The following is a 23,108-nucleotide window of genomic DNA, read 5'->3' on the forward strand; positions in this document are numbered from 1 at the left end:
ACGACCCTCTCTTGGGCCCCGAGATTTCGGATAAGTTCCATCATGGTCGAATGCATGCCTCGACTACCGGCTCGAGCCAGCCAGTCGTCAATGGGTATCTCATCCACGGCTTCATCACCTCTCCCGTGCTCCTGATCCCGGCCATCTCCTGAGCCTTCGCCCCCCAACCGAGGCGCATCCTCCATCGCCCAGGCGCGCATGTTGTCGAACAAGAGGCTTTCGCTGCCGGTGTGGTGCAGGAACTGCAGGCCCGCCTCATCTGATACTGCCCCTACTTCTCGTCTTCCTCCCCCTCTTCCCCATCGCCATTACCGCCACTGGGCCGGGAAAGCCCGGCGGTGTCCATGACCCCCGAACAACGACCTCGAGGGGAACCCAGTTCATCTCGCCCCGCACCCGCCCGCCCAGGAAGGGCACGGCCCGCAGCAGACGGCTGTAGTAGCGCAGCGCCTCCCCGACATCGCCAGCGGCGGCCGCGCCACCCGCCCGCACGATGTGCGACGGCCTATGGATCCGGACGGGCCAGGAGCGGTGGCGGGCCTGCAGCCGCTCGAGGAAGACCTCGGCCGCCCACTTGGAGGCGGCGTAGCCCCCTGCGCGCCGCCGTGCTCGCGGACATCGGCCGGCGGCGGCCACGACGCCATCGAGACGGGGCCGGCTTCTGCTACCACCATCGCGGCCGCCGCGGCGGTGGCGGTGGCGAAGAAGACGCACGCGCTCGCGCTGGAGACGAAGTGGAAGGGGATCCGCCGCGGCAGGCACAGGCGCGCCAGCTCCCGGGTCGACCCGAGGTTGGCCGCGCGGAGCGACGCGTACGACTTTTGGAACGCGACGTCGGCGCCGCCGTGGATGACGAGCGTGGCGGCGGCGAAGACGGCGCGGGCGTCGGCCTCGGACAGCCCCAGCCGGGGCTGGCGCAGGTCGCCGCCGTGCATGACCACCTTGCTGGGCGAGGAGGTGCCGTCGGCGTGCAGCAGCCGGCCGGGGGCGTTTCGCACGGCGAGGCAGTGCACGCGGTGCACGGTCGGGTCGTCGACCAGGGCCTTCAGGAGGGCTTGGCCGAGGTACCCGGTCGAACCTGTCAGCACCACGACTCTGGAATCGTCTCCGGGAGGTGCCGACCCTGGTGGCGGGACATCGTATTTCAGGATGTTGGCAGTAGGTGCCGTCTCCTCGTCCCAGTTCACATGTATGGGTGAACACATCGTGGTGTCAGAGTCAGTACTCATTTCTAGCTCCTTGGCCATAGCCCCGAGGGTGCTAGAGCTGTACATGTGAGGTATAGGAAGTCGGATACCAAAGCCATCTCTGATAAGTGCCTGTAAGCGCAGGAGGAGCAACGACGTCCCCCCGACGTGGAAGAAATCCGTCTCCGGGCTGAAAGTGTGCCTGTCGAAGACTTCCGCCGGGATGACCTCCTCCCACATCGTCTTGAGGCGGAGCTGTGCCCGGCTTAACTGAGGAGTCTGGCAACCCGGCAGCGTAGGCATCGGTATTGCCGCGATGGCCTTCCGATCAAGTTTGAAGTTGCTCGTGTACGGCATCCTGTCCAAGACAACAAACACGGCCGGGCACATATACTGCGGCAGCTCAAGACGAGTCGCCGTCAGGGATTCGAACAATACCTGGCGATCGCGGAGCGGTCGAGCGCCTTCCAAGGTCACATGGGCCGCGAGGAAGGCCTGTGTTTTGTTAGGCGATGCCGGCGGACGGACCGACACCACCGCCTCGGCAACCGCGCCTCCGCTCTTCTGTTTGATGGCCTTCTCAATCTCCCGGAGGTCGATGCGCAGACCGCGCAGCTTGACCTGGGTGTCGCCCTCGACGCGGCCCTCGAGGACGAGGGATCCGTCCGCCCGCCAGCGGCCGACGTCGCCGGTGCGGTGCAGCGTGGTCCAGCCCCTCGCCACGTCGCCCGGGGTCGCGAGGTGGGACGGGACGAACCGCTCGCCCGTCAGCGCGTCGTTGTTGAGATAGCCTGCGGCGACGCCCGGGCCGGCGATGAAGACCTCGCCCCGCACGCCCACGGGCACGAGTCTCCTGCTCCCCGGTTCCAAGACGTAGACGGCGTAATTGGGCAGGGGCGACCCGGCAGACGCATCCGCGCTGCTTTGGCGTCCGCCTTGGTATTGCACCTCGCGGGAGGTGGCGGCGAATGTCGCCTCCGCGGGTCCGTACGCGTTGAACAGACGAAGAGGCCGCGGCCGCGTCTCCGCGAGCGACGCGAACGACGGGGCAAGCGCCTCGACTCCATGCTCGCCACCGGCGATGGCGGTTCGCCAAAGGGACGGCGACGACCGCGCGAGCCCCCGGTGCTCGAACCACGCGGCGTACTCGGACGGGGTGGCGATGGTGCAGGTGACGCCCTGTTCGGCGAGGACGCGCGCGACGGCCTCGGGGTCCCGGCGGTGCCGCGACGATGCCACGTGTACGCGGCCCGCGGTGCAGAGGCCGGCCAGGACCTGGAGAAGGGACATGTCGAAGCATGCCGCGCTCTGCTGCAGCACCACCTCGGCGCCGTGCGCGAGGCCGAACCGCTCGGGCATCGACTCGAGCCAGTTGCGTAGGCCGCCGTGCTCCAGCACGATCCCCTTGGGCGTGCCCGTGGTTCCGCTCGTGTAGAGTATGGTGGCGGCGTCGGACTGGGTAGCCTCGATAGGCACCGGTAAATGTGCCAACAGCTCTCGATCGGACAGGGCAACGATATCCGCTACTTGAAGCTGGGGTGTCGATCCCTCGCTTAACGGCGCATGGAGGATCTGGTACGTGCTGTGGTCCACGAGCAGCAAGTCGGGCTGGCAGTCGTGGACAATCTTAGTCAGTCGCTCTGGGGGGCTATCAATGTCCAATGGCACATAGACAGCCCCGATCCACATAATGGCCAAGATGGACGAGACCCATTCCAGGCTCGGCTCCTGCAACACGGCGACCCGAGAGCCCCGCGCGACATGGCGAGCTTTGATGGCCAAAGCGACCGAGCGCACGCGGGAGGACAGCTCTGCGTAGGTGACAACCCGGGTTTCGTCGGATACTGCGGCTTGCCAAGGGACGTCGTCGGCGATGTCGACGAATCTATGGACAATGGTATCTGGCCAGAGGGGATCGCGGTGTACCCCTTGCTTCGGGTTAGAGGAAGTTTGCATTGGTAGGAATGGCGTACGTACCACGGGAGAATGCTAGAACTTGTTCAGACTCTGCTTCTTGCAGTGTATCCGGTGTGTTAAATGTCAGTTGCGGGCTCTCGACGAACGCCGTCGCAAGAGATCCAAACTCGCTGGCCAGCCTGTCGGCATTCTGCTGACTGTAAAGGTCGCTGCGCAGAAAGACTTCAATGGTGCAGTCGCCAGTGGGATCATCGACCACGTCTAAAGCCACGTCGTACATGGAGTGTCGGACACTGAAAGACTTCAGCTTGAGTTGGCACTCATCGCCCCAAGACACGCTTTCGCTCTGGCCCATGCGATAGTCCATGAAGCACTGAAAGATTGGCGTGTAGTACTTCGATCTTGGTAACTTCAACCTGTTCACAGCGGATGGTCAACATTCAAATGTAGCATTGTAAATCGCAGTGGGAAAATGCAACCTAAACGCAAGTAATAAGGGTATACGTACTCATCCATCAATAACTGGAAAGGGGCGGCGGCATTGCCCAGAGCCGTGTATGATTTATCACGTGTCTCTCTCAATACGTCCGCGAAGACGGCAGACCGCGTGGAACTGAATATCAAAGGTAGAATATTTAGAAATACCCCGATCTTGTCCGTGTCGTCGTCGAGAGACCGGTTTGCGTCGGCGATACCGATGGAGAGTTTCTCGTTCGTGTCGGCACAGTAGCGCGACAGAAGAGCTCTAAAGATGGAGAGATAGAAATGGAACGGAGTCGCCCTAGACTGGCTGCAAAGGACTCGGATCTTCTCCTTTTCTAGGCTCTTGATTCTGAGGGTAGCCCGGACGTTACCGCATGTCGCGAGCGGCGAGCGAAAGCTTGATCCGGAGAACGGTAGAACCGGGAGAGTTTCGGGCATATCGGCTAGTTCTTGCTTCCAGTAGTCGAGGGAGCTCTGGAATTCCATGTATTCGGGGCTCGGGCGCGGCTGCTGCGGCCCCCGGCTGATTGCGGCAGAATCACCACTGATATAGCGCCGCCCTAGCTCCCTCACCAGGATGGGAAATGACTGGCCGTCCAGCACGAGGCTATGCGACCCCATCACCAGATACCGTGTCTCGGAATCCATGCAGAGCAGCTGGATACGTACTGTTTCACCCGCCTCGAGGTCGAACACGTGGCGTTCCAGCTCGGCGACGGCGCCCGCTACCTCCGTCTCGCTGCCGATCTGCCGCTGCTCCAGCCGGACAATGCCGCGTCTCAGAACCCGCCGCTTCGCCTGGCCGTCCTGCTCGAAGAAGCAGGAACGGAGAGGTTCGTGCCGCTGCGCCATATCCCTCACTGCCGTGTCCAACGCCGCCGCGTGCACGGGGCCGTGTACGCGGAACGAAGCGACGTGGTTCAGGCTCGTCTTGTCTACGAGGAGCTGGCGCGATACCCAGAAGAGTTCCTGGGGGAAGAAAGCTCCGTGGCCTTCTCGTACAAAGAAGGGGCGGGCACTGCGGGGAGACCTTGGTCGGCACCGAGGCCGAGACTGCTGTTGTCGGCGATGGGTGGGGAAGTGGATGCCGACCGACTATAGCTTGTCGCAGATAGCGGGCTTCCAGCGTCGTGCGTTGCTTCGTCCGAATCTGTTTCATGGCCAGACTCTTTCTCGTCTAGGCTCGTATCACAGCTTGGGCTCGCCCGCACGCGGGGGACCATGGAGTCTGGGAGCATGCTGGCTGCTGTCATGACCAGCTCGCTGACAGCTCCGACAGTGAGGATCTTGAGCACGGGGATGCCGAATCCAAGAGTCTTTATGAACCAGTTCCTAATTTCCGAGGCGATCAAGGAGTCGATCCCCGCCTCGTCCAAGCGGACCTGGGACAGGTCTCTGCCGCCCAGGCTAGCAGGGTCCATGTGGAAGAACTTACCCAGCTCGGACACCAGGTCGGAACTGATCAAGTCCCGGGCTTCCTCCATGTCAGTAGCTAAGGACAGTCTGGTGGCCAACGGAAGGGCATGTCCCGGCTGATTTGCCACGGGGCCGCCGCGACTCTCTTGTGGTTGTCGGAAGAAATTGCCCAGGATGGGGCTGGCAGCCCACGTGGGCAGCGCTGCGTTCCCGCCTTGGGCTCTAGCACTACTTGCGGATGTAGCCAAGCCAGTCGTGATTTCGAACGGTCCCGGCGAGCCCGGGCGGCCGGCTACCACGGCCTCGGCAAACAACTGGTGGAAGTCACGCTCAGACAGCATTGTGTACCCTTCCGACACCAGGTTCTGTATCAGCGAGCTGCTTCTGGACGCGGCCGTCTCTCGGGAGATGTACCCGACTCCCAGGATGGGGCCGATGTTGATGACGGACGCCGACAGCCTCATCCGCCGGCGCTGTTGGGCTAGGCTGGCCAGGGCCATGTTGGCGGCCGCGTAGTTGGCCTGTCCGGGATTCCCTGTGACGCAAGCTACCGAGGAGAAGAATACGAAGAACTCGAGGGTTTCATCTCGGAAAAGATTGGCCAGGCGTATGCTCCCCTCGACCTTTGGCTGTCGGACGGCTTGGAGATCGTCCAATGTCATGTCCTGAATAAGGACGTCCTTGAGCACCACTGGGTTAGGTGAGCAAGGAAGTAACAAGTCAGTCTGAAGCCGTCACTTTTGTTTTCAATCTACAGTAAGAAACAGGATGAATTGACTCACTGGCGCCTTGGGCCACGCCCCCGATAGGTAATGACATTGCCTTGATTTCCTTGTACACGCGGACCACCTCGAGCTCGTCTGTAATATCACTGTAAAAGTTATAGCTACTGTTTAGCCTCATGGCCGCATATGTCAATGGGCGGCTGCATCAGAAACTTACCATGGCATGATGCGGATTCTCGCATCTTCATCCTCCATACTTTCCAACCAGGCCTTATGGATGCTGGGTCGGCGGCTCGAGATGATAATGTGTCTGGCCCCGTTATGTACCATCCATTCACAGAGGGAGATGCCGAGATCCTTCGCCAACCCCACAAGCCAATAGACCTTAGACGCGGAGAACCTGACGAGCGTGTCTGCTGGTACGGACTGGACGGGGATGACGGAATCACGGACCCAATCGATGATGTACTGTGGCGTCTGTTGAGGATCTAATGTTATTTGACTTAGTTGCCCTGCTGGGACGACTCTAACAAGGCCAGTGTCCCCGCTGCATGGGACATTCGCCGCCGCCGCTGCTAAGACACTGCTTTCGGCCACATTTACGGACCGAGCCAGATGCTCTTGAACTTGGACGGTACAAGACGGAGCACAGACTACTCGGGGGAAAAGCATTTGTGCCGTCTTCCTGCGACAACAGGCCGGCAATAGCGAGTCCAAGGCGGCACCGAGGGGCGACGGGGCCGAGGCCATCGCCGAGACGTCAATGAAGAGAGCGACGTCTTTTGGGATTACGCGCGCAATATCGCGGCGAGTGGCGCGCGGATGGATCACCTTGCACCGGCCGGGCGGGAATGCGGAGCTGCTGCACGTAGTGTACGTGACCTGCACGGCCATGCCGGCCGCCTCGAGATCCAGGGCTTCGGCGAGCAACCGATCTGCGTCCTGGACGAGAATCTTGCTGCCAGTTTCCACTCCCTCGAGGATCGATCGGGCCATTATCGAGTAAGTGAGGAAGCGCAGCAGGTCGGGTGCGGATACGGAGGAGCGTGGGCCCATCTTGGTCTTGACTGAAATGCTTTCGCGGAGCCGAACGATAGACGCGCACGCCGGGGACAAGGAGACGGAATACTCGTCGGAATCAGCGACTTGGCCGATCGCCAAGTACATGCTGGTTGATGGCGTCACCCGTATTGGTAAGCTGATTGAGCAGACGACTTTAGCATGGTCAGACCCAGGCCCGGACCCAGGAGAGCATTCCAGGCTACGGGGACGCTTCTGCAGGCTAAACCCAGCGTCAGTCATCGTGACGCAGACGTCTTCGGCGTGAGGCTTCACGTCTTCCATTATCCGTCTCCTTGCCGCATTGTAGCGACGGTTCATCGCAGAGCTCGGAACCAGTCTCGGTACCTCGAGGGACCCATCCTTGCGCACGACGATCTCCGGCTCAGCCAGGACGAGCCTTTCGGTCCGATCGTCGGGTTTCTCCTGCTGCCAGTGGAGCTGCAGCTGGAACCGTAGAAGGGCCTCGGCGATGATACGGGCGTCGACCTCCCGGGCGCCTTCAAAATCCAAGGAGAGGGTGCTCAGCGCTGGGTGCTCGCGCTTGGCGCATCGCAGGAGCCCGACCATCATGTTGGAAAAGGGGGCGGTCTCAAGCCGGCCATGTGTGACCCATGCCATGCCTCTGGCCACGGACAAGACGCCACCGAGGGCTTTCCACGTATCGCTGGTTGGCTTTTCCATTAGTGGCCGGTCGAGATCTTCTATGCTCAAAATCGTCGTCTTCTTCATCGCCGTCGTGGACGGGAGATCAAAGGCTACTCCAAGTTCGGATATGGACCGCAGCGTCTTTACGCTCTGGAAGTAGCGGCTGAGAAGCGACCGGAGCCGTCCAGCAACGCCCCTTGTCCGCGGGCTGTCTCCGCCAAGGAGGACAAGTTCCTGCATCTTACATTCCTTTCGGAGCCCGTGCTGAGCCAAGGCCGGACACCCCATTGGGTCACGGAGGAGGCTGACCCTGTCGTCGACGGCCTGGGAGACGAAGAGCGTGGCAGGATGAACCAGGGAATCCGGCTCCGGGGCGACCGTGTCGCATCCCGAAAACCCAGCTTCTTGAAGCAGTCGGTCCCACTCGGCAACACTGACGCAGGGCGACAAAACCCGCCCTTCCTGCGTGCCTGACCACCACCCGGGGAAAGCGCCAAAGATGGCCCCAAGACGAGCCGTCTTCTCCGGGAGCGGCTCGGCGACGACGAGGTAGCCGCCCGGTCGGAGCAGATGGCGGACATGGCGCAGCGTCGCCCTCAGACACGGCGTCGCATGGAGGACGAAAGAGGCCACCACGAGGTCGCACGAGCTTTCCTCAAACCCCTGGCTCTGCAGCTCCCGGCTAATGTCCAGCGTCTTGAACAGCAGCTCCTCGCTTTCTCGCCTGTCCCTCCTACACTCATCCTGGAAGGGGCCGAAGAAGCCGGGGGACACGTCGGTGAACGTGTAAGACGCGAACCCGTCCGGGACCTCGTCGAAGATGTGCTTGGTCGCGGCGCCCGTCCCCGCCCCGATCTCCAAGACGTCTAGGCGGGGGTGGCGGTGCGCTATCTGCCCGACCACGCGACCAAGGGACCGGGTGTGGCCCGACAAGTCCAGAGAGGTCAGGTAATACTCCCTCAGGAGGCCCTCCTCGAGGCCCACCTCGATTGCACTCTTGTCGCCGCCCACGATGCGGCCGAGGCTTTCCCCGACAGCGCGCAGCAGCCGGAAGTCGGGAAGCTGCCCCAGAGGCCGACACGCGTCGAGTACGTCGCGGTATGTATCGTGTGCCCATTCGGCCCTCCAAAGCCGCAGCTGCCCGGCCTCGGCCTGGGACACCACGTGGGATGCGAACTGCAGGAGATACTTGCTGCTGCTCTGCTGTCGACACGGGTCGCCCTCTGGATAGTCGCGATCGAGGACGCGGAGGTAGTAGACGGCGAGGCGTTCGAGAAGACTGGCGGCCTGGCGCTGCTCCTCGCCGACGACATGGCTGGCTACGCGCCTCGCGTCTGGGCTCATCGGTCCCCACACCACATGAGAGAATATTTCCTTGTCGTCTTGCCGGCTCGGCGCAGATAGAGGCCTAAGCGAGATGTTTTCGACTTGGATCATGGCGCATGGTGACGTGGTTGAATACACGGTCACATCGCCCGCGATGGCGGACGTATATGGGAGACTGGCCGCCTCGAACGAAAGCGGTGGCACTGCAGAGTTCCCATCTGCCGCGCAAAGGCGCACATCTAAGAGCACGCGCTGGATGGCACTGGGGACGTGGATCGAACGAATCTCGCCGTCGCCGGGAGTGGACTTGGCGAGGAGGACGGACTGAAAGGCGGCATCCAAAGCCGCAGGGTGAACCAGATAGTTTTCGGGACCGACCCGAGGCGGTGGTACAATAGAACCAGTAGCGCACCCAAGCCTTCTCCGCATGTGACCCAGGCCGCGGAAGGGTGAGGAATAGCCGTACCCGAGCGTCTCCAGGGACGCGTAAAAGGCATCCGCATCAACCTTGGCGAGCTCCGAGGCGCGCGGGCTGTTTTCTCTCGCCGGCAGAGCCCCAACTGCTGTACAAGGCCCATGGTGGAGGCGCACCTGGCACGTCGCCAGCACCTCGAAGACGGCGTCGGTGACATTACTCTTCGCCTTTGCCCTCTTGCATACAAACCGAGCATCCGTGGTAGCCGTATTGTCTGGCGAAACGGCCGCGGCAGCCGTGAGTTGGGAAAGGGACACCACGAGTTCGGCCGTGTCATCGTCCGAGTCAAAGGTCAGCGCTCTGGCCAACTCGAGGCCGAGGACTTCGACTACATCAGTCGTCTCGAGCCCCTGGCGCTGCGGCTGTTGCACCACCATCAACAACGCCTCGATCGCCATGACCACATACCCCGCGGCGGGGAACACAATTTGGTTCTGGAGACGGTGTCCGCCGAGCCACGCCACGTCCCTGGGGCGGAGGAAGTGCCGCCAGCGCATTTCGTCCCTCTCGTCATCATCGACCTCTCGACGCCCGAGCAATGGGTGCGGCGCGACCGAGAAGGTGCGCTTGGACGCCGATTGCCGCGATTCATGCCAGTATTCCGTGTCGTGATCCCAAGCATAGCGTGGGAGGTCCTTTGCCAGGCTACAGGGCCGGGAATATGACGCATTGTCGTCAACCATGAACCTGTCGTAAGCTTGCAGGTCGATAGAGTCCGCCCCCAGGCTGGCCCATATGTAGCCAAGTGCCTCTGCGAAGGAGCGGGCACTGTTTTTGTCTCGGTAGCACACGCCGGTATGCGGCAGCCGTGCTTCCTGCTGGCCGATTCCCTGAATCGTGTCGATTACGGCGTTTCGCAGGGCCGGGTGAGGACCCAGTTCTATACTCAAGTCGAACGGTCCCATCGTCGTCCAAACCTTCTCCAAGGCCTGCATGAACAGCACAGGCTGGACCATGTTATCCTTCCAATAACTGGAACGCAGAGAGGCTATGTCTTCCGGCCCAGTCATTGGCTCTCCGGTAACGGTAGATACCCAGGGACACTTGCTCCCGCGGACGGACACGTCTAGAGCCAAGAGGGCCCGGAGATACGGCGTGCTACAGGGAGTCATGTGGTGCGAATGATATGCCTTATCGATCTTAAGCATCTTTGCTGGGATTTTCGCCTCCTGCAACGCCTCCATGACTAAGCGGATCGCTTCCGCATCCCCCGAGAGCGTGACATTGCGCGGCGAATTGTAAGCGGCGATCACAACACGTTCCTTGACCTCTGCGTCTTGAAGAAGCCGCTGGATTTCCTCGGCAGAGCAGCTGACCGATACCATGGAGCCGGGCAAGCCACGGGAACCACTTGATAGATGGGAAACCAGTCCTCGATAGTACGCGATACATATGGCGTCGTCGGCTGAGATAGCCCCAGCGGCATATGCTGCTCCAATCTCCCCCGAGGAGTGGCCGACGACGACCGAGAACTCCACACCGGCCTCCCGCAACAGCCGGACCTGCAGTATCTGGATCGCCGTGGTCAACGGTTGCGATACGGAGGCTTGGTGGATATTCGACGACTCGGGCCCCTTTTCGAGCTCGCCTAGCAAACTCCACGAAGGGCGGTCCTCCTGGGGCAGCTGGCAGAGCCGTCGATCCAAGTCATCGATTATGCGCCTGGCAGCGCTGCTGCTGGCGATTAGCCCCCAGCCTTGTCGAGCCCACTGGGCCCCCTGGCCTGTGAAGATGCCAATGATCCTTGTCCCTTTCCTCTTGCTGCCCGTCACAAAGCTTCGCGAGGTGACGTCGCCGGGCATCATCCCCTTCCCGACACTTGCCGCCGGCTGAAGGCTTTGGAGCTTTGTTTCTAACTGATCGATCAGTTCTTGTGGGCTAGCCGCGGCTATGGTGGTACCGACTGCGAATCGACTGCGTTTGGCGTGCAGGGTGTACGCTATGTCTCGGATAGACATATTGGACATGTTGGCCCGTAGGTAGTCGCGTAGAGAGACCAGGTAAGCGAGGAGAGAGGCTTGTGAAGCTGCGGTGAAGACCAGTGGGCAGTGATTGGGGGAGGGGAAACATCTCTCGACACAAGGCGCCGGTCGACGGCGGGACTGTAGTTCTCGACAATCGCATGAGCGTTGGTTCCGCCAAACCCGAAACTAGACATTTGGGTAAACAATTAGTAACTCTCACCAGTAGGTTAAGGCAAAGTAGTGTCGATTCATGATTGCTACTACAGCACCAACGGCAATAAACGGATGGGGAGGTTACCTGTTCACACTGGCCCTGCGAATCTGACCGCTGGCCGGCCATGGGTAGCTTGGCGAGGTCGGGATGCGCAATCGGTGTGAAAAAGGGGTAATCCGCTCGTTCAACTTGTCGAACAATAAATTTGGCGGAACTACGACATGTTGCAACGCCAGAGACGCCTTGAGAAGCCCGGCGATGCCGGCGGCTCCTTCAGTATGACCAATGACCGTTTTGATGCTCTGTATATTATCATTAATACATGCGGGGCCAATCAAGTAGTTCCGCCGGCAGACCGGGCGAGTATATTCTGATGATGGAACTTACACCCACGAACAGAGGTTGGCTGACGGCGGCCTTTTGCGTACCCTCGCCACCGGAGAAGAATGCCGAGTATATAGCTTCGGCCTCGATGGGATCTCCCGTCGGCGTGCCGGTTCCGTGCGCCTCGAAGAACTGAGGCCGGTCGGCTGGGTCTCGTGGATCGAGGCCACTGCGAATGTAGCAATCTCGAATCAACCTCTCCTGGGCCCTAGCGCTAGGCCTATTCACAGTTAGTAATGCTGCCCCTTTTGCCCCTCCTCTCTTGGGCTTTTTGGTTTTTTTTCTTGTCTTGCTTTCTCCGAATCGACATGGACGTACACGGTGATCCCTCCGGTCCACCCGTCTTGGTTGACGCCCGTCTCGCGAATGACGCACTCGATGACGTCGCCGTCCTCCTCGGCGGCGCGCAGCGTCTTGAGCGCCACCGCCGCGACGCCCTCGCCGCGCGCGTACCCGTCGGCGGCGGCGTCCCACATGCGGGAGCGGCCGGCGGGCGAGAGCATGCGCAGGCGTTCCTGGGCGACGAAGGGCAGCGCGTCGAGCAGGAGGCAGGCGCCCGTCGCGACGGCGAGCCGGGACCCGCCCGGCGCCCGCAGCTGCTGCACCGCCAGGTGCACGGCGACGAGGCTGGAGCTGCAGGCCGTGTCCACCGTCAGCGACGGGCCGCGCCAGTCGAAGCTGTGCGACACGCGGTTGGCCGCCAGCGCGCGCGACGTGCCGGTCCCGTGGTACGTCGCGGCGCCCTCGTACCGCCCGTCGCGCGTCATGACCCGCTCGTAATCGGCCGCCATCACGCCCGCGTACACGGCCGTGTCGCTGCCCCGCAGGCGGTCCACGGGACACCCCGCCGCGCCCTCGACGGCCTCGTGGACGACCTCGAGCAGCAGACGCACCTGCGGGTCCATGGCGTCGGCCTCGCCCCGGCTGATGCCGAAGAAGCGGGCGTCGAAACGCTTGTGCTGGGCTTCGTCTCGTTGCCCTCCTCCATGGCCCAGGAAGTAGGCCGCCTTGGTGGCGCACTCCTGGGCGCCGAAGCGTGACTGCGGGATCGGCTCCGCGACGTCTTTCGGGTTCTGAAGGAGGTTCCACAACTCTTGCGGGCCGTTTACGCCTCCGGCGAAGCGACAGGCGCTCCCGACTATAGCTATGGGCTCGTTCTTTGGATACGCCATGGCCATTCGCCTATATAATTTGGACTTTGGATTGGAGCGTAGTCAACAAGCTGCCCCTGCCAATGGCGAAGGTAAATGAACTTGGGGTATTCAAGCCTTTACGATGGAAGCTGAACTGAAGACTCAAAATGTGCTATCGGATTAGAATTTTTCAACCCTTATAGCAACGTTGGGAGCTTTTTGTCATTTGCCCCTGAGGCTACCTAGAATGCAAAGCCCCCCTTTTCGGGATGATGACACCTACATTGTGACAACAGTTAGCCTTACTCGTGGTGAAAAAAATGCATACTAGGTGATGCAACCTTCATCTTTCACGCTTAAAAAAACAACAATTCACACAAGTAGTGTAACCCCAGCATGATTCAATAGTATATGCAATGTAAGTTGCATGCACCTCCTTATCCACTTGCCGTCCAGGCATGTCCAGCTCAAAATCTCGGGGCCGGAGTGGGTTCTTGTAAGGCTGCGATCGATCACACTTCACGACCGTGTGGTAGACGGCTTATTTGAAGCCGGACGTGAGTAGGACTTCAATCACATTCTATATATACCAATGCGGTGTAACGATAAGCTTACGTGGCTTCACAATGCAAGTGGGCAATATTACGTACTCTTTTAGGCGGGACGGGAAGGACAACCAATAATTAATTAGTTCCCTACACACTCTGGTTCCCGTTTTACTATAGTCCTACGAGGCTCGCCCCAACGACCGCTTACTTCGTTATTACACACCATTAGAGCCTGCCCTATCACCGCCAACCATAGTAGGAGTCCACACTCGGCCCCCAACAACTGGGAGCCTGCCGTCTCCCATCCTCCCGCCCCCGTGTTTCCCATGAGTACTCCGTATCTACCTAAAGCCAGGCCTGGAAGATCATGCATAGCTCATATTCCAGCAATTGTGCTTGCCATCTCAGACCTTTACCTAAACCTCGTTTGCACCCCCTTTCGTTTCTCCTTTTGATGCCAAGTCATCTTCACTGTTCTATCACAAGCTTATTTCGATTGCGAACTAGGCTTGATACTCGTCATGCTTTCTAAAGGCGAACCCATTATCAATGCTTCCTACGTTTATGGCATCGTGTCGGTGATACTATGTGCGCTGGCGGTTGCCTTCCGGTTCGTTGCCACTCGACGCGCGGGGCTGAAGGGTGTTATAGTGGAAGACCTGTTCGCCCTGGCGGCTTTCTGTTTCTACATTATCACCGTGACTCTTTTCCTGCTCGGTGAGTTCAGCTCCATTCGCCAGATGTTGCTGCCACCTCCTTGAATTCTCCCACCCCGCCAATGCTGATACGGCCTATGGGCTTTCTCCACGGTAGAAATCGATGTGGTCAACGGCGACCCGATTGAGAAGCTCCCCTATGAGAGGCTCCTCCGAATGTTAAAGGTATCAATTGCGCCTCTTTGCAGTACACCCTTTGGTATTGTTCGTACCTGACAATTTTATCTTTGGCCCTTCTAGTTGCAATACGCACTTGATCCATTTGGTGCCTTGACCCAGCTCTGTGCCAAGTACAGCCTCTTGTTCCTTTACCACCGGCTTTTTCGCGTCAACCGGAACTTTGCCAGATGGGTGTACTTCGTGGCCATCGTCCAAGGAGCCTGGACCATCGCCGCCGTTCTTACGCGCCTGTTCCGCTGTCAGCCTGTCAGCAGTGCGTGGGACGTCAAGCACCCCGGCAAGTGTTATAACACGAAGGCGTATCTGGTGGCCATGGAGACCATCAATTCCTCCATCGACTTCATCATGGTGATACTCGCCGTTTGGATGGTCAAGGCACTCCAGATGCGGACCTCGGTCAAATGGAGGCTGAGCGCTGTCTTTGCTATAGGCGGCCTGTACGTGTTGCCATTTCTCCTCGTCGCTTTCGTGTCCATAATGGACTTCTGCTAATTCGCCTGGACGATCAGCTCAGGGGTCGCCGGATTTGTCAAAATCGGAGAAGCCTACAACACGGCATCTGGAGGTAAGAAAGTGCCGCGTCTTCGCTCTCTTGATGGGAGTAATGCTATCAGTCCTAAGGTTACTAATGATTGAGTCAAGTCACCAACACTGCCATCGTGCTCTGGAGGCTGGTCCAGGACTCGGCGAGCATCATTTGCTGCTGCGCACCGGTATACAATGGCTTGATACCCCGCCAGGCCATCTCCCACTTCGTCGCCAGTGTCAGCTCTACCATCACCTCTCGACTCCTGCGAAGCAGGTCGTCTCAAGCGTCCATGCAGCGACCAGACCCGGTGACCTGTCCGACTGCCGAGTCCGCTCACGGCAGCACGAGAAAGCTCAACGGGACTTACTTCGGAACGCCCGTTGACAAGGGCAATGCGTGGGTCGATATTGATGCAGGTCCCACCAATGCCGGGGAGCCAGGCCATCCTCTGCGGGGAATTCATGTCCGGCGAAATATTGAGAGTGTGTAAAGCCCTCGCATCAAATAAGACTTGGCTAAAGTGGGAAGGGGTGACTAGTTACGCTAATAGTTCCATAAACCTTCACGCTTTTCTTTTTTGTTCCTACTTCGTAGTCATGCTGTTAGCTATTAGATAGAGAGCGGTTTGAGTTGATGTCGCCCGGCAAAACGTTTGGTCAGTGAATAGACACGGAAACTGCTCTCTAACCTACAATATATATGTTATATATGTTGCATCAATCATGAATCCACATTTGCCTAGTCGCCGGCTTTTGAATCAGGTGTATGTGAGCAGCGCAGCGCCTTCCCCCTTCTCTGGTACTATTAATAGATCAAAGCTATGCAATACAATATGGGTTTTTGGGTTAGAAAAGAGTGGTCAGCAGATGATGTCAGACTTGTACGGCCTTACTCCGCATTTTCTGGTTTCCGTCTTGGCCAGCAGCAGCCTGCAGATGCAACGCAATCTCCCCAGCCGCTTTCCTGCCGTAGGTCTCTGGGCATCCCTTACTCAGAACACACCATCCGTTTACTGGAGGTGCCCAGGCTTGCTGGAATTTCTTCCTGCTCGTCGCTACTTGTCTTCTCCCCTGTGTGCTGCCAAGTTTTATTCTCAAGAATGTCTCTATCGAACATACAGCTGACCGGACCCTTTGGTCGCGAAGATGTTTGGACTTCATTTTGCTATACCGTGACAGCTGTAGGAACCCGATCCTGTCGCACTTGAAACTGTGCTCGAGCCCGAGAAGCCCCCTCGCCCGCTTTATTAATTCAAGGTCGCCTGTTGAACTGATTAATTACGCGCTCGACTAGGTGACTGCCTATGCAATTATTCGCATCGTATATCTTTTACGATTCCACCCAGCATCGGGGTTCCCGGGACCCAAGCTTGCGGCCGTCTCGAATGTTTGGTACGCTTATCACTGGTGAGTAACTTAGGATCCCAATCTCAATGCGGTGGCGGGTCAGCCATTAGACTTAACACCTCCAGGTTATCCGGCAGATGGCCATGGGTAGTCGAGAACAGTTTGAAGAAGTACGGTACGTACAACATATCAAGCATTGAAGTATTGCCGAAGACCGTTATTAAGAGCAAAGCCAAAAGGGGATGTTGTTCGGATCGCTCCCAACGAGCTGGTCTTCTTTACGCCGCAAGCTATTATGGGCAAGTCTGTTCACAAAAATATATTCCAACCATATACTTCTTTGCTACTTGCCAACAAACTGCCAGATATCCAGACCTCAGCCATCAGGAACCAAGAGCTGTTCACCAAGACGAACTTTGTTGATCATGGTCCCAAGGATGGGGGAATAGCCTGGGAGCGCGATCCAGCCAAGCACAGGGAAGTATCAAAAAGGGTCTCACCAGCTTTCAGTAGCAAGTCCATCCAGAACCAAGACGTCAAATTCCACAAATACATCGACTTATTTGTGGACAAGATGAGAATGAGGTCCAAATCCACTGAAAGTGTCGAGATTGGCAAGGTGAGTACTTATCTCACTGCAAGCTCCTCTGTATCGATTAGCTAACGGCTATTTCTTACTACCGTGGACGTCTTGGCTAGCAATGGACTTGTCTGCCGACATTGTCTACAGTCGTAAGCTCAACCAGTTGAAGAATGGTAAGACTCCCTCGGCCCCCCTTTCGGACGCGTGGCTTCCTAACCACGTCTCTTCGTCGTCGACTTACAGAAGAGTCATCAGAGCTCCTCGGCATGATAAATAGGAGCGGCCTGTTCATGACCGTGAATCAGGTATCGAAAAGGTTTCCTCTGCTTCGACCTCTGCTGCTTCTCGTTGTCTCGCTTCGGTTTCCGCGCACCCTTTCCGCCGCACCACGGGTATTCAAGGCAAACAGACACGAAGCGCAGACTCGCATCCATCGCCGGCATCTCCTAGACGCGCCCGATTACTTCGAACACATTCTCCCTGCGGAGTCACCCACGCCCGACCCGGATGAGGCGAGGCACCTAGAACAGATAGCCTTCCAGCTGCTGATGGCAGGCTTCGAGCCCATCGCCAATCGCTTCTACGCCTTCGTGCTCCTCCTGCTCCAGGAGCCGGACGCGTACGCGCGGCTCGTGGCCGAGGTCAGGGCCACGTTCGACAGCTATGCGGATATCACCACGAGCTCTGCGGCCAAGCTCCCTTATGTCGACGCGACCATCCAGGAATCGTTTCGCATGATGACCACCACCCCCAGCGGCAGCCCACGCACCAGTCCGGGCGCTGTGGTGGACGGCACATACATAGCCAAGGGAGTCAGTGCCTTTCTTCCCCCTCCCTAGTTTCCGCACAAGCATCCCAACTCTGTCGTGTTATTGCTTTGCATACCCTGCAATATGGACATTCACTTCGTAGTCTTACCCTTGTTTCTTAAAGATCACATGCCAAATGAGCCAGTTCGCCGCCGCCCGCAGCCCGCGCCACTTCCGCGACCCGCAGCTCTTCCGCCCCGAGCGCTGGCTACCGCGCCGCGACCCCCGCCACGACCCGCGGTACGCGGCGGACGACCTCGGGTGCTTCTTCCCGTTCAACCTGGGCCCGCGGCAGTGCGTCGGCCGCGAGAGCGCCTGGCCGCAGATGCGGCTGTTCCTCGCCAAGGTCTTGTGGACCTTTGACCTCGAGCCGCCGCCGAGCGGTCCCGACCATCATCGTCGGCTGCCGGTCTTTGACTCGGACTTCGCCATGCTGGGCATGTGGGAGAAGCCCGAGCTGCACGTCAGGTTCAGACCGGTCAACAGATGAGGCTCGGACGGTGCGAAAGCGGAACTGCGTGCTTGTAGTTCTTGGTCAGTTGGTTGGATGGCAGCGGAGGTTTGGGGGAAACTGGGGGGGTTTGTGATGTGGTGGGAGGTCACCGGCCCGCCCTCCAAAACGGTACTTTTGCTGGCCTTGAATCGATAAACGCACACCGGGCTAGGCTTAATTCTTGTGAGCGGTGGAAGGAAATGATAGACGAAACGAGCAGCACATTGATGATTTAAGCAAATAAAAATACTCATGCCTGTTGGGGGTACATGGGGACAAAGCGGGCAAAAAATACGAAATGTCAAGAACATACAACACCGAGGATTCCCAGGTCGTCACCGACCCTAGTACTAATTCGGCTCTCTGCTGCTTATATATGGGAGAGCGGACGGGATCCCTAGTATTCAGCAGGATATGGTCGTATGTGAAAGAACGGCGCGTTTTGGGGCTCTATATACTTACTTCTCTTGAGGTCGCTCCCCAGTTGTTCCCGTCCATCGGTCAGAAGCAGGAGCTTCGCTCGATTGATTGTGACCCTTGGATGTAGGCTACTTTAGAGTGCATTGCCACCCAATGCCACCAGATGCTCACTCGATTGATCCAACAAGATAAATCGCATGTTGCAATAGCAGCGTCGACTCGGACCATTAATAGGCCAAGGCAAGATGTTTCCATCTCTCCCAGCCATGACGCGCCTGTGTCCTGCAAATTGCTTGATTGATTGAGATCGAGTTCTTGGCTGGAAACGTCAATTGACCTCGCCCAGAAATTTGAGTTGTCCTGCAACCTGTAAGCCGAGAAAGCTGCAGCACGTGGGGGGTAAATACCACCCCAAGTTCAATAACACTCATCTCCGATACTGGGATGCGGACATAAACAGCATATTTTTCAGAGTACATAAGAAAAAGGGAATGGCTGCCTTTCCACGATGGGCGAATAGACCTGCGAAACTTGTTCTGTTTCTAGGCATCGCCTTTTTAGTGTATCTCAAGTGGTCTGCATCATCAACATCGCCGTCGTTTCCCAATAGCATGATGTTAAACCCCGCCTCCTCCCTGCTGCTCTCAGCCGCCGCCGCTTCGGCCGCGAGCGTGAATCTGGACTGGCACGCCCCCGCCGTATCCGCTGTGAACAACCTCACGTCGGCCCTGCAGGCCACCGGGACGTACGGCTTCATTTTTAACACGTCCCGGATGCCCGACGCGCAGTACGGGACCTACAACTGGTGCAACATGCCGCATGTGCGGCGCACCGAGTACCCCCTGCCCCCAAAGACTCCGAAGGGCAGGACGAGTACGAGCTGCGGTACGTCGAGGTCATCCAGCGCCACCACAAGCGCACCCCCTACGCCGCCAACGCCTTCCCCGTCGAGCCCTACCGCTGGGACTGCGACGACCAGGGCCTGTACTACTTCGGGCAGTCCCTGGGGGCGGATACCGACACCGCAAAGAAGTCGGCGCAGACGTATTGGAAGGGCACTAACTCGACTATCAACCCCTTCGTCCCCGCGGGCTGGATCGGGTCCTGCCAGTTCCCGCAGATCACCTCGGGCGGCCTGGACGACTCCCGCACGCATGGCGAGGACTTGTACGACGTCTACCACTCCTTACTCGGCTTCCTCCCCAGCCGCGACGAAGAAGACGGGGAAGCATGGCGCCGCCACGTCGTCTACCGCGTCACCAACAACCAAATCACCTCCCAAGTAGCCAGCCAGCTCATCGCCGGCATGTGGGGCGCGTCCGCCCTCACCCGCTCCGTCCCCCTCCTAATCCAAGCCTCCGGGGTCGATTCCCTCGAACCCCAATACCCCTGCCCCTCCGGCAGCACCGCGTCCGACCGTCTCAAAACCCCCGCCATCGCGCGCTGGCAACAGCACCTCGACGCCGCCCGGCCCCTCTTCGCGACCCTGGACGCCATCTCGGGCGTCCCGCCCACCGACCCCGGCTTCCACGCCAGCTTCGACCACTACTACGACAACCTCTCCGCGCGCCAGTGCCACGGCGACGCCGGCAAACCCCTCCCCTGCAACACTACCACGGGGCAGTGCGTGACCCAGGACCTCGCCGACGCCGTCTACCGGTTGGGCCAGTGGGAGTACAGCCACCTCTACCGCGACGCCGGCCCCGCCGCGCTGCGTTCCTCGGCCGCCGCGTACGGCGTCTGGATCGCCGAACTAGCCGCCCACCTGCGGGCCGTAACCGCAGACGCCATGGGCGATGTGCGCTACCTCCACAACGTGGCGCACGACGGGTCGCTGAGCCGCGTGCTGGCGGTCCTGCAGATCGACGTCATGGTCTGGCCCGGCATGGGCAGCGAGGTCGTCTTCGAGGTGTACCGGAAGGAGGAGGCGGGTGATGGCAGCGAGCACTACGTCCGCGTGCTGTTCGGGGGCCGGCCGCTCAAGTCGAGCAATCCCAGCCTGGGGCTGATGGATATGCTGCCCCTCGAGACCCTGCTGGCCTACTTCGACGGCCTGGTGGGCCAGAACGCGAGTCTGATCAAAGGGAAGTGCAATGGCAGCATTCCCCTGTAACGAGTCATGATTGTTTGGATGAGATGAGATTTTGCAAGTAGTACACCATACGCCGTCATGTCTGATGTTGGAGATACAAAAATGTTCGGCTTAATCTTAGTAGATTAATAGATATGTGCATTCTAAGATGTGCATTGTCATGTAAATACTTGGCCTTCATCAGACTTTGAGTGACTTCTCCAGATCATCCCAACGCCCCCGTCGCAGCGGGTCCAGCTCCCTAAGTTTCGCGAGCCAGGCCATCATCTCGTCCTGATTCGCGGCGTCGCCATCTGACTCGCCCATGGCCCGATACGCCATCGCGTACTCCAGTAGGGCCTCGTAGATCAGCTTGACGTCGGCGTAGTCTTCCAGCAGATCCTTGATCTCGGTCACCTCCCTGTCCACAAACTCGCGCCGGTCGGCCAGGCTCAGGTTGGGAGCGATAAGTTCCTTCGTCGTCCCCTTCTCGTTATCCTCGGCGTTTTTGTGGGCGCCGACGGCGGTGATGTGATCCATGAGGAATTGATGGTAATACCAGAGGCTCTGGTCTTCAGGTCCGACGTTCAGTCCCTCCCTCACCAGCTCTAACTCTTCCTCGAGGAACTTCTTGCGCGCCGCGTCATCAGCGCCCCGCTCATCCAGGAGCCGTAGCGCGAGCTTGCTCCGGTTGTGCCAAGCGCTGAAATTCGAGAGGTCGACCTTAATCATGCTGTACGTGTACGCGAACTCGGACTCGGTCATGCTTTTTGGGTTCGTCGTTGTCGTTGGCGCATCACCACCACTGCCGTCGCTGCCGTCAGTTTTCGCCGTCGATTCGAGCGCGGACACGATGAAGCGGCGGTAGCTCCAGGCGTGGAAGTTGCGGCGGTCCTTGGTCAGCATCTTGGAGTCGAGGGCCAGCTCGGCGACCCAGAAGTCGCGCGCCGCGGCCGCGGGCAGGATGGCGTCGCACAGCGACAGGAGGAAGGAGCGGTAGCCCCAGATCCAGTAGCATTTCGGAAACTCGATGAGGAGCGGGATCGTGAAGTTGAGCTCGGCCTGGATAATGGAGGTGTCGGCTGCTATGTCGGCTTTCTCATCTTCTTCTTCCTTGCCCTCCGCATTATCGGTGGTATGTTCTTTCTTCTCATTAGGTGTAGTACCACTCCCTCCATCCCTCTTGGGTGACGGGGACGTCGCTGGGGCAGCCGGGGTCGCAGCCGAGGGCGACGGCGAGGAGGCGGCGCAGGACGGTTTCGTAGTGACGCTCCGAGAAGTACTCGGCGACGCCCTCGAGCGCCATAACCCAGCAGAGCGTCTGGACAATGAGCCAGAGATTAGACAGCGGCGACGGACGTTCCATACCGTGTAGTATTCGGGGTTGAGCCGCAGGATTTTCGTGGTCAGCTGGAAGAGCGCGGGGTCGCTGTAGTTTGACTGTTTCACCTGTTTCGCGATCGCGGAGAAAGGGGCGGGCGTTAGCTTATGATGCGGCGGCGAGGATACCCGAGATCCCTGCAGGTAGCTGATGCGATGGGGAGAAGAATAAGAGGAGATGATCCAAAGACGAGGCAACAGCCGTCATTCGGAATCGCACACGTACATGTGATTGTATCTGGTCGTCGAGATCGCGGTACTTCTGGATCCTGTCGAGGTCTTGCTGCCGCTGCTCTTCGGTTCGGCTGCGGTTCGTCCGGGCTATGCCATGCTACAGCCAAAGCCAAGCACACCGGAGTATCAGCCCAGCCGGTTCTCTCTCATGTTGTTTGGAGCGATATGTTGCAAACCTACACTGGCCATGGCTTTGGCTCGCAAATTCTGCGCGAGTACTTTGACACAAAATGTGATTACTGATTTCAGAAAAAAAAAAAGGGACGATTGGCAAGTTGAGATCAATTAATTCTACTACCGACAGTAAACAAGACGACCCCTCTACAGCCGATAATTGCAGGCAGCCACATCATCACTGGACCGCTGGATTAGGTGGGTGCAGGTGCTCTAGTGCAGCGCTATCTCCCAATCGATAAGGCCCTGAGTCTGCCCCGCCTCCCTAATCTGCCCCCGTCTGCCCCCCTTTGCCCCCCCGCATCCAGGCTAATTTTAGGTGTCCTTGAGACTAGTGTCTTCAAGCTTACGGGGCCTTAAGGTTAATTGTCCTGATCACCACTCAGCATTGGACAAACAATTGATGGGAATTGAGCCTCGAGATGCACCGACGCAATGCATTCCAGTAACTTAGGACCATGCATGCATCTCATCGTCGAGATCGGCGCTCTTCCCGGCTATTGTACATCCACCACATGCAGTAGATAACCCAATTCCTAGATTCCCACCAGAAAAAGAATGCAACAATGCACGAGAAAAAGCGCTCTTCTCCGGCCTGAGCCCGGCAGATGGTCACGCTGGCAGCATGCATTTCGCCTTGCAGGAGTTGTTGGCCAGAGACTGCCTGCGTTTGTTTTCTTCTTTGAATCTCTCC

At 58.8% G+C, this 23,108-nt stretch overlaps 6 protein-coding genes across 6 annotated transcripts; 3 read left to right on the top strand and 3 right to left on the bottom strand.

The window, feature by feature from the left end:
• Positions 1-380: 380 nt before the first annotated feature.
• PG986_010097 (uncharacterized protein) lies at positions 381-11,203 on the bottom strand (the record flags this gene model as incomplete). Its single annotated transcript, XM_066846319.1, has 6 exons — positions 381-3,088; positions 3,165-3,477; positions 3,750-4,682; positions 4,799-5,643; positions 5,786-5,874; positions 5,946-11,203. 6 exons carry the CDS (start codon positions 11,201-11,203, stop codon positions 381-383), a joined length of 10,146 nt encoding a protein of 3,381 aa, XP_066698717.1.
• Positions 11,204-11,729: 526 nt separating this feature from the next.
• PG986_010098 (uncharacterized protein) lies at positions 11,730-12,970 on the bottom strand (the record flags this gene model as incomplete). Its single annotated transcript, XM_066846320.1, has 2 exons — positions 11,730-12,018; positions 12,117-12,970. The coding sequence occupies 2 exons, from the start codon at positions 12,968-12,970 to the stop codon at positions 11,730-11,732; spliced, it is 1,143 nt and encodes a 380-aa protein (XP_066698718.1).
• A 1,030-nt stretch (positions 12,971-14,000) lies between these two features.
• PG986_010099 (uncharacterized protein) lies at positions 14,001-15,394 on the top strand (the record flags this gene model as incomplete). Its single annotated transcript, XM_066846321.1, has 5 exons — positions 14,001-14,196; positions 14,293-14,360; positions 14,436-14,812; positions 14,885-14,940; positions 15,018-15,394. The coding sequence occupies 5 exons, from the start codon at positions 14,001-14,003 to the stop codon at positions 15,392-15,394; spliced, it is 1,074 nt and encodes a 357-aa protein (XP_066698719.1).
• A 1,430-nt stretch (positions 15,395-16,824) lies between these two features.
• On the top strand, positions 16,825-18,132 carry PG986_010100 (cytochrome P450; the record flags this gene model as incomplete). The annotated part of the gene is made up of 3 exons (XM_066846322.1): positions 16,825-16,869; positions 17,256-17,645; positions 17,767-18,132. The coding sequence occupies 3 exons, from the start codon at positions 16,825-16,827 to the stop codon at positions 18,130-18,132; spliced, it is 801 nt and encodes a 266-aa protein (XP_066698720.1).
• A 1,037-nt stretch (positions 18,133-19,169) lies between these two features.
• On the top strand, positions 19,170-20,668 carry PG986_010101 (histidine phosphatase superfamily; the record flags this gene model as incomplete). The annotated part of the gene is made up of 2 exons (XM_066846323.1): positions 19,170-19,376; positions 19,424-20,668. 2 exons carry the CDS (start codon positions 19,170-19,172, stop codon positions 20,666-20,668), a joined length of 1,452 nt encoding a protein of 483 aa, XP_066698721.1.
• A 159-nt stretch (positions 20,669-20,827) lies between these two features.
• On the bottom strand, positions 20,828-22,429 carry PG986_010102 (uncharacterized protein; the record flags this gene model as incomplete). The annotated part of the gene is made up of 3 exons (XM_066846324.1): positions 20,828-22,075; positions 22,233-22,337; positions 22,421-22,429. The coding sequence occupies 3 exons, from the start codon at positions 22,427-22,429 to the stop codon at positions 20,828-20,830; spliced, it is 1,362 nt and encodes a 453-aa protein (XP_066698722.1).
• Between the last annotated feature and the right edge of the window lie 679 nt (positions 22,430-23,108).

Source organism: Apiospora aurea (genome assembly GCF_038362705.1).
Source record: "Apiospora aurea strain CBS 24483 chromosome Unknown utg000006l_segment0_segment0, whole genome shotgun sequence".
Classification (NCBI taxonomy): domain Eukaryota; kingdom Fungi; phylum Ascomycota; class Sordariomycetes; order Amphisphaeriales; family Apiosporaceae; genus Apiospora; species Apiospora aurea.